Consider the following 19018-nt stretch of genomic DNA (forward strand, 5'->3'; position numbering starts at 1 on the left):
TTTTGCTTTCAACAGGTATATTTTCAAGCATATGATCAAGTTAGTATTTGCATTCCATTTACAGTATACCTTTTAGTAAACCGTCTCTTGTTTCAAGCTAATAAATCTAGTTTGTTGCTAAACTTTATGTTGTGCTTAGCTTAAGAGTCGCAGTCCATCAACCGCTAGCCAACGCAGACGCATAGCATGTGTTTTGGTCGAGTTTTGTTTATAATAATCAACGGTAGGTCGAACGTAGCGATAACTCCGAGTGTGGCAATAAAAGCAATCCTAGTGTGACGACATAATTACGTCATCCATCTGCGTGACATTTCGCTGAATTTACGTTGCTGCTGATGAAACACGCTTTCGCCCCCACGGCCAAAAAAATAGTTAGGCGCCTATGGTATAGGGCAGGGATGGCGAACCTTTTTTAGTGCATGGGTCACAAAAGAGACCTTAATCCTTGAAAAAGCAAAAGTGGGTAATGCATTTAATTACATGTTAATGCGAAACTTGCTGCTGCATCTTCTCTGCAAGTCTTATTATCCTTGGTTGGTAATCCGTAGTTTTCAGCTTCACACATGCAGCACTCATATCTGAGCTGAGACGATTTCGTGTGCTTGATTGTATAAAATTCATGTGCGAAAATAAAGATTCGCACGAATATAAAGAACCAAACAACGTTAACAGAGCTATTGCAAATCTTTTAATAGTTTCAAACGAATTTGGCAGGGAGTTCCACTCTGTAAGAATTATATTTTCAGCATGGTTTTCAACAGCAGGAAAGTCACAACCATCCATATCCGTTTTCATTTCAATTTTTTTTCTAGGAGATGATTTAAGTCTACATTTCCATTTCCAAGTTGTAAAGACGAAGTCATTCGAAGTTTGATAATTCAAGATTTTCAAATTGAATTGCATGCGGGAAAAGAATGAACTGCAATGTAGTATCTAGCTTTCGGAACTGGGTAAACTTTTCTGACATTACATTTTTGGCCTCTTTCGTCAGTGAAACATATTTGTTGAGTGCAGTTTTCTTTTGTTCATAAGTTAAATTGGTGCTGGTAAAGTGCTTCAACAACTGAGGAAAATATTTCAGCTGACCTTGTTCAAGGTCTACAGAAAAAATAGCGAGTTTCTTCTCAAATGCTTTAATGTGCCCAAACATGGATAATACAATATTTCCACAGCCTTGCAATTTAGTATTTAACTTATTGTAATGCATTGTGAAATCAGCAAAAAAATGTAAATCATTCAACCACGTACTTTCGCTTAACTCTGGATATTTTTGATTTTTTTCAGCTAAAAAAAGTTGTAGGCTACTTCTTCCAACAATTCAACAAATCGCTGTAAAACATTATCACAACTTAAGTTGTGTCAGACGACTGCTATATGGCAATTCGGTACGGTACTAGATTAAAATAGGGTGGGGCCTTATTACAAATATTTAGTGAAACATTTATTCTTTGCTGAAATATTTGTTTAAATTTCATTATTTTAAAAAAGACAAGTGGGTCACTGAAAATCTGTGATGGGTCACTTCGTGACCCGCGGGCCAGTGGTTCGCCATCCCTGGTATAGGGTGATGTAGCTGTTTTCTGTTTTGTCTACTTTACCTTTGTTTTACTATATTTTAACCCCAACCAAAACCCTCACCTAATCCTGAAGGTGAGAGAAAATAGTGAAGCAAAGGACATGTTTTGTTTTCACAAACAGCTTTTGCTTGGTTAAATGCTGTTTAGTGTTCACACATTTCAACTTATACGTCTTGGGCAATTTTGAACCCTGGGCAGTCGCCATGGATTGTTACACCATGGGTCTCGGGGAACACTGGTCTTGATCACACACCAAACTAACAAGTGGGTCCAAGTCCCACCTCATGGGCAACAACCTCGACTGGTTGGCTAAAACTTGTTAGAAATCCTGCTGCCTTGCAGGAAATACTTTTTAAGTAAAGGCTAGGCCCACCGCCAATAACTGTGGTTAGCGTCAGGAAGGGCATCTGGCTGGAAAATCTATGCTCCAAAATATTATTTAAATGCAGCAAAGATCGGCCACCCCCACTAGTGGGGAACAAATCGACGATGGATTATGATGATGATGATGTATATTCACATTATAACATTTATGACCAGTGCAGAAACTTGTACACCAGCTCCAAAATATAATACATACAAGTATAAAAGCTCAAATGAAAGTTAGTTTTATTTTTCCAGATATTGAACAATAACTCACCACGTTTAACAGCTTCATCGTAAGACAAAATAGAAGCTCTTGATTCTCTAGCTCCCATTTTAAAAAAATGATTGTGGCTTTGTCACCACTTGAAATTGAGAACAATGTTAAACCAAATGCAAAGTGAGTCACTTGGTTACTCTAATTTTAAGATATTAAATTTTCAAACATAGCACAAGTCTCATATCTACAAAACTGTACAATTAAGATTATAAAATATCAAAGCTCACTGCTTGCAGTTTGAGCACTTTGGCAAGGTTGGCAGTAGTACTATTTTTGATGCTTACGTACCACAAATAGGAAAATGTCACATGGAGGTATATACCTTTATGGCCATTCCAGTGTAAACACTGCACTGACGAGACCGGAAGGTCGAAACGGTGTACGCTGTCTGCAGTTATCAGTAAATCAGATATTAAAATAATCTATTTCGCCGGAAAAATAATAGAACTTAGAGACCAAGAAAAGGCTAAAAATTCTTTGTACAACTCTTCAGATTTTTGGCTATTTTTTGTTATTTTAAAGGGGTACTAAAGGAAAAACCTGACTTGGCGATTTTCCACGTTCTTTGTGTTTAACATGCTACCATAAAACGATTTTCAATAAAATTTTGCCTCATTGCGGTCTGACCACCATTGTGCGTGTGCTTTTGTCAGAGCTTTCAAAATGAGATTGGGCCTGAGCAACGAAGCGTGCAACTGTACAGTCTACGTAACAAAAGACTAGCAATCAACAGATCACGCAATAATTGTTACCGCGGGCGATTTGACTGTAGGCTATGTATATATGTACATCAAAACAGCAGACAGTTTGCTCAAAACATCAGATGTGGTAACGTGGCTTTTGTTATTGCTGTCTTTTATTACGTATTCTCGAGCAGTGTTTGCACGTTTTGGTCATTTTGAAAAAAATGAAAATAAATGAAACACTGGACTTTGGGCCTTGCCAGCGCCATTGAAAACAATTTTTTTGGGTAATTGTTTTTGAAATGTATAAAGAATAAACAATAGGCCTAATGCAATAAAAATCACATGACATTTTGTTATGCAACTGTGGCCAGATTATTTTTGTTGATTAAAAATTTACTAAAATTACTTCTTTTAATGTAAAATGAAACAGTGTTAATATTATCTGATGTCCAATAATAACATACAGAGCACATAAAAATTCCATTTAATGAACAGCTGGAACCAGTAAATCAATCAATCAAGATTATTGTAAAAAAAACAACATCATTATGTGAGGTGGTGTAGCAATCCAAGAAATAACTTTCATCTAGCTTTTGTGGAAACTGCTGCACCGGTCAAATCTGGCAACTTTTGTTTGGTCACTTGTAATCTGGCAGTAACTTCTAGACCGCGTATCAGAAAGTTAGAATAACTTCCAGACTGCAGTAACTTCAGGACTGTAACGTAATATAATACGTCATAAAATGATTCCAAGGGAAATTTCAATGGATCACTGCTCCAGTGATTGTCAAGCCTCGCCTTGAATGCATAGCTAAATTTAGGATTTAGCTAAATGCATTCACGTGCTCTTGAAACCTATATGAGCTGATATCTAAAACTGTTCTAATAGAAAATTTGGTGCTCCTGTAGCAGGGTCATTCCACATCAAATCACCCAAAAAAAATGAAATTTTTAACACCACCATCTCCAATTTTCCTCAAATTTGGTTTGTGTGTGAGTTCTGGGTAAAAAAGCATGAATTTCAAATTTTATCAAAATCCGGCCAGTGGTTTTGGAGACATGGGCCTGTGAAATTTCGTATTTTGGGGAAAAATTGGGGTACCTGGCTTATTTCAAAATGCCATTTCTCAGCAACCACTGGGTGTATTTTAATGAAATTGGTGTCATTTTGCAGGAAATTGGTCAAGGATTTCATTTCTGTGGTTAATTTTCAAAAATAAGCATGTTTGGGGGTAATGACCTTTTGACCTTTGCTTTGACCTTGATTTTGACCCTGTGGATCACGTGATACAAAAATCTTGTCTACATGAAAAATATTCTTTGGCACTATCTCTATAACATATGAAAAAATGGGAGAGGTAATATTACTATTTTAGCCATAGTTTTCACTCAAAGTTTGCATGTCTCATGATTTTTCAACAAATTTTCTTAAAATCATCTTCAAAAATAGTATGACAAATGGAACGATATGCACATCGCATCATCAGAAAGAATGGGTCCAAAATGATGATGAGGGGTGTTTGTTTTTTTGTAAAATAAGCTTATAACATTGGGAAATGATGGCAAATGGGGGAAGTGGTAAAATATCTCAAATTCTGATGATGTAATACAGGGGTGTGCAACGTGCGGCCCGCGGGCCAAATGTGGCCGCGAAGAAAAATTGTGCGGCCCGCGAAGATGTACCAATTTTGAATTGTGTGCAGCCCGCGAAACGTGTTTATAATTTAGTTTAGTCTGGTACATGTGAACAATTCATTGTGGAGTGGATTATTGTAATTTCGCACCTTCTGTTAACCATTTTAGAAATTTCCCACCGGCCACCGCTAATCCGTTGTATTTAATTATTTGGAACGTCAGAAGATCAGAGGTGGAGCCCTGCTATTGTCTCTGGCTTTGTTGCCTTTTTATTTGATCTCTTGCTTTAGACCTTTTGTAGAGCCGGCTTGCGTCAAATTTAGCAGTTGCCTAATGTAGGCCTATTTGTAGGCCTATTCTATTTGTAATCAAGGTTATAGGGATGTTACTATTGGTGTAATATGTAACTGTAACTCTGACTGTGAAAAATGAATCCCCTATCAACTTGCACTGGACCAGCACGGCAGGGTAAGGCCCACTCTCCCCATCATCTGGATAAAAAGACTCGAAAAAGCCTAAAAATCGCTACATACAATGTCAGAACACTATCTGAAGAAGCTCACTTGGAAAACCTGTTGAAAGAAATCGAAAACATAAACTGGCATATAATTGGTCTTAGCGAAATGAGAAGAACTGGCGAAGGAACCATACAATTAAAACACCACCAGCACCTCCTGTATCACAAAGGCAAGGAAAACCCAGGCCTCGAAATTCATGGCGGACACGGCGGACATGTCCGCCGTCACAGCATGCAATGTCCGCGGGAAGTACCATCTAGATCGGTCATATTTGTCCTCCGAGATATAACACAGGAACTAGTGATACAAATCGTCATTGCATGGCACGAGCAATTGTTGCGAGAATATAATTTCCCGTGCATCTAGAAAATGTGAATACTGTATCTCTTAGCTTTCATTGAAGCAGGAAAACTTTCGATTTTTACGTTGCTTCAACGAATGGTGACATTGAATCAGCATAACAAAGGTGAATTCTTCGCTAAAAATCGATAGGAGTACCAGTACTTCTACACTAATCACGCGCAATTTAGTTCAAGTCTTACGTCACAATGTCTGGCTTTGATCTCCGAGTAATATTGATAAGGCAAGGTTGGTTACAAAATTAGATTATACGAGTAGGCTATTACAGCAAGATGCAGCAAAATTTGTTAAGTTTTTGTATTACAGTAACAGAAAAGACCCAGGAAAAAATTCACTTTAACCCTAAAACCTAGTGAAACCTTGCACAGCAGAAAATAAAAACGTTAGTGTAGAAGTTTTCCGACTCGTGCCCAGAGCATTGTGACGCAAGAAGCCACACGACCAAGAAGCCTTTCAGAGTGACTTTGCTGAAATTTTAAAAAGCCTTCTAAACCGTAGCTATAGTTTTCAAATGGAAAAGAATTATCAAGATAAACTGATTAAACATAACGATCGACGCTAAAACTGGTGTGTCCGCCGTGAAACTTAATTTGTCCGCCGAGATAGCTGCTCAGACCGGACATGTTTGTCCGCCGTCAACAAAAACGAATTTCGAGGCCTGAAAACCAAAAGCAAAGTGGTATCGGATTTCTTGTTCATTCAACTTAAACGAGGTGTTAGGCAAGGAGACACCATCTCTCCTAAGCTTTTCACAGCATGCTTAGAAGAAATTTTCAAAAATTTAAATTGGGAAGAAAAAGGTATCAAAGTAGATGGCGAATACCTATCCAATCTCAGGTTTGCTGATGACATTATTTTGATATCTTCAACACCCAGTGAACTCCAAACAATGTTGACTGAACTCGACGAAACAAGCAAAGAGGTCGGTCTCAAAATGAATTTGACTAAAACACAAGTTATGTTCAATCACCATGCCAAAGGAAACCAAAACATTACATTAGATGGAGCCAATCTCCAAAACGTACACAAATACACATACCTTGGCCAAATAGTAACCACATCACCTGAGAAAGAAGAAGAAATTAAAAGAAGAATTACACTTGGTTGGCAGGCATTTGGAAGAGCGAGTTCAATATTTAAAAGTAAATTACCGATCTCAATGAAAAGAAAAGTATATAATCAATGCATTCTCCCAACAATGACATACGGAGCAGAAACATGGAACTTATCGAAAGCACTCACACTCAAACTACGCACTGCACAAAGATCACATGAAAAAGTACTCTTAGGCATTACATGGAAAGACAGGAAACCAGCCAAATGGATACGACAACAAACACAAATCAAAGATATTATTGAAACAATAAAAAGTTTAAAGTGGAATTGGGCAGGACATATCATGCGAACAACCGACAATAGATGGACAAGAAGAGCTACTGACTGGATACCGCTTGACAGTAAACGCAAACGAGGGAAACAGAAAACAAGATGGCGAGACGAACTCTACCAATTCGACAAACACTGGACACAAACATGCAAAGACAGACAAAATTATAAAGATATGGGGAAGGCCTTCATCCTGCAGTGGAATAAAAATGGCTGACAATGATGATGATGAATGTAGGGCTTGTAGGCCTAGCCTATAGGCCTACAAGCAGTTGGATCAGAACTTCAGCCTAGCGGCCCATTCCTTGCCAAATTTGTTGAACCAGTCAAAATAGAAAATTTGTTAAAATTAGAAGTAAAAAAGTAGAGGCATTGGAAGAAAAAAAATTGAAAAAGTGGCAATTGAAAAGGGCAAAACAAAACAATTGAATGAACTCAATGCCAGACTGCAGCAAAAAAACAGTATGCGAATGAGATGTATGATCACATAAAAGGCTTTATGAACAAATTACGACTTTGGAAAGCCACATACAGACAGGAAATCTTTTCCACTTTCCAACTTTGAGAGACCATGGTATGCATCCTGAGAAGAAAACTGAATTTGCAGACCAACTTGAAAAATTGTTGTAGGCCTATGAATTTTTGGCTCGTTTCAAGGACTTTAAATCTCATGAACATTTGTTTGGTATATTCTCTTCGGCGTTCAACACAGACATTGACAAAGCACCAGGTGATATCCAACTTGAACTGATTGATCTTCAAGAGAAAACGGATTTAAAAGCAAAGTATTTAGAAATGAATCTTGGCGATTTTTACCGAAAACATCTCAACCAAGATGACTTTCCACATTTGAAAAAGTTCATGGCTTCAAAAATGGCTCTTTTTAGCTCAACGTAATTGTGCGAACAATTTTTTCTAAAATGGGCGTCATAAAATCTCCCTATCGATCGGTTCTGACAGACGAACACTTGAAAAATGGACTTCGAATAATTCGCTTTATTGCTAGCACTTCCATTGAAGTAAATTTAGAAAAATCCGTGGGGAAAAGAAGCCAGCTGCAAACTTCTCACTGAACTCGTTTAAAGACTGTGTGACAATAGATTTAAATAGCAGTTTTCTTCAGAAATTTATACGTCTTAACTTATTATTTCTGCAAGGAGATCCCCTAATAATACCATATGAATAACAAAAAACTACTTTTTTGTGCCTGCAACTACTAGAAATCATATGTCAAATAAACATGCGGCCCGCGGTTTCACCCAGTTGTTTATATCTGGCCCTCCTGTAAAAAAGGTTGCACACCCCTGATGTAATACATAAACGCTCCCAATTAATACTGCATAAAAATGAGTTAAATGACACAGTTTAGTCAAGACACAACAGACAAAATGTTAGGTTCTGAAAGTTTTCCATAGACAGCAATCACTGAGCTGACCAGTTTTTACACAACCTGTGAAGTTTAATTGTATCGTTTTTGGAAATAGTGTAACGACATCTGCCAGATGCAATCATGGAAGGAGTTTCAATGATACAAACAATGTTATTAATATCGATCCAGAATTTATCAGCAGAGGTAGGCCAGTAGAAGATTCTGGTTGGACTATGAGGATGCATAAAGTTTACATGATAGTCTCCAAACTCATCAGAAATGTCTTTCACCAAACCTATCCATCCACGGTTCATAATCATATATACAGCAGTCAGCACACATATGTCTGCTTTGCGATGTTGATAGGTTCATTCAATGCTTCAAGTGCAAGGTCTTCATATCACTGACACTATTTCAGGCAGATTTTTTTGAGCACTGAGTTTGTACGCGAATAACTTTGTTTCAAAAATTGGAACAAATCTATGGAATTTTAGTGTTCCTTTTATTGTCTTTGCCAATGAGAATCTTTTTTTCAATTTTTCTTTGCAAGCTTCAAAATCCGGTCAGGCTTGACATTGAAAAATTGAATTCCTTGTATGTTGGGCCTTACTAGACCTACTAATTAAGCGATTAGTTTTTGTCAATTATTGCTATTGTTACATTCATGCAACGTCAAACAACGTTGATTCGCCGTCAAAGGAGCAAAAGTGTCCAGCCGCGCCGTTTGTCTCCACTCTGCTACTGGTAGCCCAGTGCTATAAATCAAGTAAATTGCGCAAACCTGTGAGGAAGTTCATTTGCGGCAAAAGTCTGACCGCAATTTCCACTGCTTTTACATCGTTTTAACATCGCCAGATGTTAAATCGGTGTAAAAACTGTAGCATTGTTCTTCAAAGGAGTAATTTTCTCCCAAACAACGTTATCAATTAACTCTGCTGCCAAAATGCTCTAAATTTGTCGTTTCAATCATCACAGCTGCGTTTGTTACGTCAATGATATTAAACTCGCAAGTTTCGTCCCGCAACCCGCACATACCAATCACAAAAAATATGCGGAACTGAATTACCAGGACCAGACGTTGTTGCGTACCAATTATATTTATTACTTGTTTCCAAATCGTGTTAGAGGAGACATAGACTTAAATGTAAAACTAGGCTAGCCCAACAACCTAGCAAAATCACCCTTTTGTAAATCGCACAAAATAACCTTAATGACGTGACAGTATGTGTTCGCCAGCCCAGCTATTTTGAAAACTCGGCGCCTATGGATAACGATATACCTTATCAGACTGACCATGCTATAACAGTATGGCGAAATCAATTTCCCATATTAAAAATGAAGCTGGTACACTGTTGTTGCAAGAGCAGCAACAATTATTCTACAATATAAGGTTTAAGCTAACCGGATTTTATGAAAATTTCACAGATATCGTCCTCTTTGAATGAAAACTATGGCTAAACTAAAAATATTACCTCTCCCATTTTTTCATATGTTATAGAGATGGTATCAAGGAATATTTTTCATGTAGACAAGTTTTTTGTATCACGTGATCCACAGGGTCAAAATCAAGGTCAAAGCAAAGGTCAAAAGGTCATTACCCCCAAACATGCTTATTTTTGAAAATTAACCACAGAAATGAAATCCTTGACCAATTTCCTGCAAAATGACACCAATTTCATTAAAATACACCCAGTGGTTGCTGAGAAATGGCATTTTGAAATAAGCCGGGTACCCCAAGTTTTCCCCAAAATACGAAATTTCACAGGGCAATATCTCGAAAACCACTGGCCGGATTTTGATAAAATTTAAAATTTATGCGTTTTTGCCCAAAACCTAACCACAAACCAAATTTGAGGAAAATTGGAGATGGTGGTGTTAACAGCACTGGGTGAATTGAGCTGGAATGACCCAGCAGTGGTTTTCAAACTGGGGTCCGCGGTTCTTTTGGCGTCCGCAAGACAATTTTCTGGGACCGCAAAGCACCTTCCAAAAAAATTTTGTGAAAAGTAAAAATTTTCAAGCAACTTATTTTCCAAATCAAGGTTAAAAGATGTATTTTACTAAGCTGGCTTGGCATCCTCCTCCACACAGTTTTTTAAGCCTGACCTTTCCTTTCATTGTGATAGCTTTTGTTTGTTTCTATGTGACATCAAGGAGTTAGGAGTGCATAGTGGTGACTTACGGTACTCCTACAACACTCGTGTTTACCAGATCAAGAACAGAATTACGAAACATACTTAACTAAAAAGGAGTTAGGCGAAGTTGATTAAGGCTCGTTATTTTTGCTGACTTAGGTTTTGAATTAAATGCCTTTCCAAACTTTTAGATTTTTTAGCCTCAACCAAATTAGCCAAAAATTAATAACTTTTTAACTTTACTAATTGAATTTTTAACTTAAATTTGAATACAAAAAGTGAAATGCAGTACGTGCTATGCTGTAAAGTTTTAGCAAGTTCTACTCTAAACCCTATCAAGCTGAAAAGACATATGGTAACACATCATCCAGATTATCAAAACAAAGATGCAGATTAATGTTAAACGGTTTAGTTAGGTCAAGATTTGATAGCACTAGTGATGGAAGATGGAATGGAAGAAAAATACTGCAGGGTTAAAGGTCTCTTACGAAGTTGCAAGAAAAATAGCTATCGCTAAGAAGCCTCACACCATCGGAGAACAACTGATCTTGCCTTGTTGCTAAGTTATTTTATCAAACGTTTTGGGAGAATCTGAAGCTCAAAAGCTGAAGCAAGTGTCTCTGTCAAACTACACTGTGAGTAGGAGAATATCTGAGCTATCAGAAAACACTTTGTCGCAGGTGGTGTCAAAGATACAGAAGTCAATGTCACATTGATACCTAGCTCAAAACATGTTGAATGTAATGCATAATATGATAATATCAAGATCATATTGAACCAAACGGAACCAAACATAGAACTAATTACACCCAAGCAGGTGCACCCATTTCATTGACATGTGCATTTTAATTGCATGTAACAAATAAATTATTATGTACTGTTTTTGCGCTAATTTGCCTTATGTTTTTGGTGGACCGTGAGTCGTTGAAAAAATCGCAAAGGGACCGTTCAACAATTTTTTTGAAAAAGTTTGAGAACCACTGTTTTAGTGTCCCATAGAATGCGACTCCCTGGTCAATATGACGTCATCCAAACGGACGCAACTATTATTACAAGGGTGAAAAAAGCAACGTAAAAAGCGCCGGAATGGCGGTGATAAAGCAGAATGGATATGGATTTTTGACTAAAAACACTTCAATTTGCATGAATTCAACTAAAAAATTATCGATTTAAAATTTAACATTAAAAATATGAAACCTTTGCCACTATTTGCTGTAGTTTTCTCATACTGCTCAGATTTTAACATTTTTCCATCGTTGGGAAGCACGATTCTATACAAATCCAAAATAAATAGCCTACTATCTTTATCTTGTAATTAACTTAAACTTCACCAACTTGTACTAGTTTTCAGTAATTTACTTTTTACAATAAAATCATTAATCCTTTGCAAATTGAAAAAGTATGTCTTGCTTTATGCACCTGAAAAGTTTCATAGCTTTGGTAGAGAGGTACTTTTTACAAACCATAGACAGACAATCGATAACAACTTCAATAAACACATAAATAACATAAATAAACACATAAATAACATACTTCAAATAACAGACATCAATAAACACAATGCAATCAAAGACCACATTTATGACTGCAGTATTTGTTCCAACATCAAATTTACATTAGATTCATTCAAGATAATTCGCAAATGTCAATCAAAGTTTGAAACTAAAATTCATGAGGCACTCCAAATAAACAGCACAACCCCAGGCTCAACAAACAATTATTCGCTGGAGGGGCATCTTTTTTGTTGAATTTGTATTAGCTTACGTTTATTTTATGTTATGTTGTCCGCTCACTATCTTGTCTCATGACCACACTCCCGCATAATTATGACAGATTGCTACCACCTTTTGTGTTTGTTTGTCAGTTGTTGCTTGTACGCATGTCAGTGCAGTTTTATTGAATTTAGGTCATTTATTATTAACATTTCACGAATAATTGTTTTGTTTAGATGTATTAAGATATTTCCTGAAGAGGGCAGAAAGTTTTGCCGAAAACGTTTGAAATTATGTATTTATTTCATTTCTGTATTAATTTTGAATTATGCAATTCAATGTTATTAAGTTGTTATCGATTGTCTGTCTATGAAAAGTTTCAGGTTTATATCTCATGTGCCAAACGAGCAGTCGTCGTTCAAACTTAACCGCCCAGCGAAGCTTTTTTCCAATGCATTGTAAAGGCAAATCGATCCTTAATCAGTATAAGCCACCCCTGTTTGCAGTGATCGATAAATAGTGCTTCCACTAAACTTGCTGTAGTTTTCTCGTTTCTGCTCGGATTTTAACAATTTTTCCCTCGTTGGAAAGCACGATCATACATCTACACGAATTAATTGGCTACAAATCCAAAAAAAGGAATATCTTTATCTTGTAATAACTTAAACTTCACCAACATGTAGCCTACTGATTCTCAGCAATTTAATTTTTACAATAAAATCATTAATCCTTTGCAAATTGAAAGAATATGTCTTGCTTTATGCACCAGAAAACAACTCATTTCATGAGTCGTGACCCGTGTCAATCAGGGCTGCCACTCCTAGTGGTTTTCCACTAGATCAGTGGTTCTCAAACTTTTTGTTGTCACGGACCACTTTAGACAAATTATTAATTCTGCGGACCCCTACCTAAATTTTGCCTGAAACTCAATTAACATACTATTGACTATTATAATAATTATGCTACTCAACTACTGTAGGCTACTGTGTCATATTGCATTGCCTTATGACTCCTGCGGCAAATATCAGGTTAAACAGTTGCTCAAATAAGAAAATGAATAAATTGTTCAAGAAATGTCAGCAGTTTTTAAATATTAAGGTGACCCAAAATATCATGCCGAAATTTTTTCAACGTAAGCAAATTTAATGAGAGAAATGAAAGTAAAAAGATCCCTTTTCGTTTTTTTACTCCAAAATTCATCAAGGTAATCACGGACCACCAAATGCTTTCTCACGGACGCCCAAGGCGTCCGCGAACCCCAGGTTGGGAACCACTGGCTTAAACGATTAGCAGTTCTTGGTACGTGGCCTCTGGTGTTAATTCAATTGTATCGATGTCTTGGGGGCACCTTAACTTAGATATTCGCATGGTTTTTTCGGTGCCTCCATGGTGTAGTTTCCATATAAAAAAAGCTTTTTGTTATATCTCCTGATGTGTACATTGAAAATGAATGTGGAGCTATAGCCTATGCCGAAATAAACTTGATTGATTGATTGATGATTCCAATGGTAATCGATGCTTGAAATAAAACTGATGAACTCCATTTGCTCTAAATTCGAAAGATTCTCGGTCCTTTGTGAGAGATATCTCGATCTGAAAATGAATCAATGTAGCTCTGAACATCTCTTGATTAGTTGCATCTATTAGATAAAATAATTATCAGAAAACAACACTTCGACAGTCGGAAACTTCACTTTGCTAATATCAGTAACCGGGCTTGCATCAGTGTTTCAAAGCCTCTACAACCATACGAAACTGCTAGGAATAACCTATCAAGAGAGTTTTCTGTCAAAGGCTCGACCTGTGATCAGACAGCAAAATGGCCACGCCCTTCACTAGTTTTGAAATTTTATATAAAGGGTGTTTCATTAAGACTGATCGATAAAAACAGTAAATGAAACAATGTAGGCCTAGGCTTCAATAACTCTAAATCGTTGTTCGATTGTTAATCTTGTCATGGGTGAAATTGTCAAAGACTTGATTTGTTAAATCTGAAAAGAAGAGGTTAAAAATTATTTAACGTTTTTTTCTACCCCATTATTTCCGTGATTTCCTACCCAACGTCAATCCCCACCCTCCGGGAATGTCCCTCGCAAAACTTGCGTGGGTCCGGCTTAACCGCCTACGAACCGGCGTCGGTCGCTTTCGTTCAGACATGTGCAGATGGGGCCTGGTTCCCTCACCGGGATGCGAGTGTGGTGCCACAGACCAGACAGTGGACCATATCGTCCATGACTGCCCAATCCATCAACCACCACATGGAACGCTTGGACTGAAGCCCCTGGATGACGAGACCGTCGAGTGGCTGATGACTTCATGCTCAAACATATAGTCCGGAAGAAGACAGCTCATACGACAAAGAAGATTTAGCATCGTTCCATGTTATTGGAACACCCTTTAGAAGTAGCAGTGGGCAATAGCCTACTGGGGTGATTTTGACTTTTTTCAAGTAACACAACAGAACTAGAGTTTAAAAGGTGCCTATGGACATACCTAGGAACGTGCAAAAATAATTTTTGATTTTGTTCCAATTCCGGATGGACCCCGGACTTTATGTAGACAATACAAGATGTCTGCCATACAAATTGACGAATCTGCAATAAATTTTCTTCCAGTCAAGCTTTTGAGCTGATTTTGGTGTCAAAAAAGCAGTAAATTGAGCCTGTTACTTTGAAGAGCAACAAAACGCCCAGCATACTTGAAAGTTCCATAAAACATTGAAACTATTATATTTTGGTCATTATTTTTCACAATTTCTTCATTTTTGTTGATGCAACTTGAGATTAGCCTACTGGGTGCATACAAGAATAATATGACAATTTCAACACTATATACACTTAACTTGTCACCGGTATCTGAAATTTACATAAAAATGTCATGAAATACGCTAGATATTTGAGAAACATGTATGCACTTTAGTAATGACACAATGGTTGTCGTCACACCTTGGAACACCCATTTAGTGTCTACTGTGACAGGGACGATTTGAATAATGAACATGAATAACATCCTGAATGTCATCTCGTTTTGGTCTCCACCACATGGTATTGTTCTTATCGTTAACCTGCTGGTAGTAGTCACATTCTACAGTACCATCATCGTTTAAATGGCAGACCCTTGCCAGAAACCACTGACGTTGATTGTTTTCTCTGTCCTACACCACAGCCACGTTCGTTCCTAATCCTATTATACAACTTGTTCGCATCACGCGAATTGTACAATGTACATACATCGGTATGTCTACGCGGCATTTGGCCACGAGAGTGAGGGAGCACTTAGATTTAACTAATTTGAACAAACAAAGTGCCATTAAAGATCACATATTCGATTGCCAAACATGTTCAAATAACAAACCATCCTTGGAGTCGTTTAGAATTATACGTAAATGTTTCACCGAATTCGACACTAAAATCCACGAGGCTTTGCTAATAAAATCAGACAATCCTCGTCTTAATACACAGTTGTTTGCCTTAGGCGCTTCTTATTTACTCAACGTCTTTTCTTGATTCGTCATATGATGCGCCTTTGCCTCGCGTAATTTAAACGTCATGTGATGTGCCTGTCTCCTTTGCTCTGCCGTTTCATTTTATGCATTTCGTTTTCAATTCAGTGTTTAGATCAGTTATTCATTTTCATTGTAGATATGACAAGCAGTTATTTTTTTGTTACTTGATAAGGGCTAACGTGTGTATGGCCGAAAACGTTTTTAGCTTATAGTTTATGTTCAATTTTAATGGATTATGTTAAATGCTGTGTGGTTGCTTGGTTGTATATGTCTATTATATCGTATTCTTTAAGGATTGATTGATTGATTGAATCTTTATCCTCGAACTGAGAAAGCTTCTTGCAGAGCTTAATCCTGGCAGTTTCGCATACTTGTAGAGGCTTTGAATCACTGACGCAGGCCCGGTCACCGAGATTGACAGAGTGAAGTTTCCGATTCTTGAAGTCTTGTTGCCAGGGAACTATTCCATCCATTAGATGCCGCTGAATGGAGAGCAGTCCTTAACGTGCGTTGCTCAAGCGCACATCCCGAGAGTCGAACCAGCGCCGCTTGATCTTGAAGCTTCTTCGTTCCAGAAGTGACGCGCTAACCAATTGAGCTATCGGGGCGGAATTGCTGAGTTCAGGGCGGAGTTCAGGAATTGCTGCTGCAACACACATTTTCATTGTTTGATCTGTGTCACCAGAGGAAGCTGCAGCAGTAGAGGTTAAAATGGCATATACCATTATACCTCATCTTCTGTAGGGAAGATGGTCCCAACATCCTCATTCTCAGTTCCAAGAATCACAGCTAGGTCCAGCAGCATGGTATCAACATTCAAGCTGTTTACTTTGTAGAGTCTAGGATTTGCCTGGCTGTCGCGTGGATGAATCATCCGTTGGTACTGAATCTCCATGTGGAGAATTTTTTTCTGCGTGGATGGTGATGCTGTTGGCAGAGCTTGGAGCTCTTCCACTTTTGTAATTGGGCCTCCATGTCCCTTACATTGATCCACCAGGTGGTAGAGGAAATCTCTCTCCCTCCTGCTCTTTTTAATGCGTTTCTTCAGTTTAGTTTTCATCAATTCTTTTTGTGTTTCTGTCCATGCAATCTCCATTTCATTTAAATTCTTCATCACTTTGCGGGATGCTAGCTCACTGTCAATTAGTGCATCTTTAGCAAATATTAGATCATCTCTTATTCGTTTCGGTTTGAATATTATTTGAATTCTGATGTTGATTACTGAAACTCATTCTGCAATCAACTATTTTTTACATTGATTCAATCAGGGATATCTAGAGCAGGGGATACGAAGGCTTTTGTTACGTCTGACAATAAAAGGGATTCTATTTACCTTAAAGGGGACCTGAAATGAAAAATTAAAATTTTTTTGGTGATTCTTTAGTGTTTAAGTATTACATTTTTCAAAAATTTTTTTTGATATGCCTTTTTGTTTGGGAGATATAACCAAATGAAAATTGGGCACGTGATGGCGCTATGTGTCTTATGATGTCATCGGCTGGCAACCAAGTAAACAGCTTGATGCATTTGCCTTAGAAACGTCGCATTGGTCATTGTATATTGAGTAATAGAAGATCAGCATAAACAAGATGTCTGAAACAAGACAAGGATTTTTCTTTGAACCAAAAAGACGGCGACTTGACAGCGAAGAACATCATTCTGATTCGTGCTCTGACAACACCAGTTCGGACAGCAGTCGGATGAAAAATTTGCATTGAAAAAAATGCAGGAAAATAATTTGCTTGAACCAAGTGGTTTATATCAACTAAAAGTAGCCAATGCATTCAGAGTTGCCTACTATGCCTAATTGCCTACCCTGCCAATGTTTTACTGTCCTACTGACCTGTTTCAAAGTCTTGTTGTTTTCTCGCTAAGTTGCTATTCGATCCAAATGTCCGATCGTACTCACAGACCTGTACCTAGGTCGATCGAGTTTTGTGGGTACTGTATTGACAGTGTCTTTCACATATCTTGAGAAATCAAAGACAGAAGAAACAGCTTCAGGGATGAGCAGGTGTCTGGACTTGGTGCCTTGTTGCTCTGCCTGTAGATCACGTTGGTAATCGCTGGCCAGAAAATGATTGCTGCACACACGGTAGGGCTTGTTTACAGGTGGATTTTTTAGTTTCATTGCTGAGATCTATTTCTTCAGCTTGTCATTATTCAGAGGTAAACGATAAAAGGATACCCCTTTGACGATTCCCCGGTTAGTACAACCGGGATCCATACAAGAAGCCACCATTTTAAGGGCGTAAAAACTCCCTTAGCACAAAATTGTTCGCTGTTTCGGTAGCCTACGCGATTTGTTCCTTGTGTTTGCACGCAAAACAGTAGACCTTGGATGCGGCTTTGCCAGCCAATGACGTCATCAAAAATTTTGACCAATCAAAATCATTCAATTCAAAAAAGGTTATTTTAGGTTTTTTAATTAATGGTAACACAAAAAATAAAAAAATTGTTGAAAAACGTTTTATTTCAGAAAGATCTACAAATACAAAAGCCATGTATTTTCGTTGCAGTGCACCTTTAAATAATCTCTGTTTATGGTAAAATGACAATTGGCACATATACAAATTTAATAAACTTTGTTATGACAACCTGCATTGCACTATTACAACCGGGTATGGATATTCAATGAATGTTCATAATCACTTGTTAATTCAACTACCCGTATACTTGCTTTACACCTAGCCAACTGCAAAGGTTTTGTCAAAAAAACAGCTAACTGGTAACCTTTCAACTGCTTTTTTCAAACAAGTAAGCTTATTCTTTAAATATGTTCTACATAATACTTGCTAACTGTCTTGTGTAGCTAAGTGTACCAGCTGCACTACAAAAATTTCTGCAATTTTAAAAAGAACCGCATGTTTAACGCGGTACCAACTACCGCCCTTCTAGTGTCATGAGAATCAGCAAGCGCTCTGAGCCTTTGTATCCCCTTCTTTAGATATCCCTGGATTCAACGTCTGCAGCTGTTGAATCAATGTAACAAACGGCTGATGCCAGTCAGCAATTGAATAACTGAGGCGATAAAGTGTATCTGCCAAGTGCGAAGTTAAATTGCCTATCCAAAGCATTAGGGGAAGGTCGGGGCCTATGATCCCCCTTTTTGATTTAGCTCCATAACTTTTTTTATTTCTGAATATTTTCACTTCATATTTCATGCTAGCATAACTTGTGATATAACCTGTTGAATCACCAAAGAGAAAATTCGTATCTTTTCAGATTTTTAATGTGGAGCAAAAAATGTAAATTTGTTAAAGTGGCTCATAGGATCCAACGCGTGGGGTCCTATGAGCCACCAGTACAATCAAAAGAATAAACGTATTTACATGAATACATTGATGAATACATTTACATGAATACACAGCAACACATTTACAAGATAATGGGACGTGATAAGTTGAAAGTAGAGGCTTAAGTGATCATGAAACTGGAAGATTTCCACAATTTTTAAATAAAAAGATAATAATTTCTAATAATCACATTAGG

The 19018-nt window shown here is 37.5% G+C and overlaps 1 protein-coding gene across 1 annotated transcript in view; it reads right to left on the reverse strand.

Moving 5' to 3' along the window:
* LOC145787318 (ubiquitin carboxyl-terminal hydrolase 32-like) overlaps nucleotides 1-2389 on the reverse strand; it is a 46323-nt gene extending 43934 nt beyond the window's left edge. Inside the window, exon 1 of the mRNA XM_082599040.1 lies at nucleotides 2218-2389. Within this exon, the coding sequence (XP_082455166.1) occupies nucleotides 2218-2275 (58 nt within the window). The 5' untranslated portion in view covers nucleotides 2276-2389. The remainder of the gene's footprint in view (nucleotides 1-2217) is intronic.
* Between the last annotated feature and the right edge of the window lie 16629 nt (nucleotides 2390-19018).

Source organism: Aplidium turbinatum, chromosome 18, assembly GCF_918807975.1.
Source record: "Aplidium turbinatum chromosome 18, kaAplTurb1.1, whole genome shotgun sequence".
Taxonomy (NCBI): domain Eukaryota; kingdom Metazoa; phylum Chordata; class Ascidiacea; order Aplousobranchia; family Polyclinidae; genus Aplidium; species Aplidium turbinatum.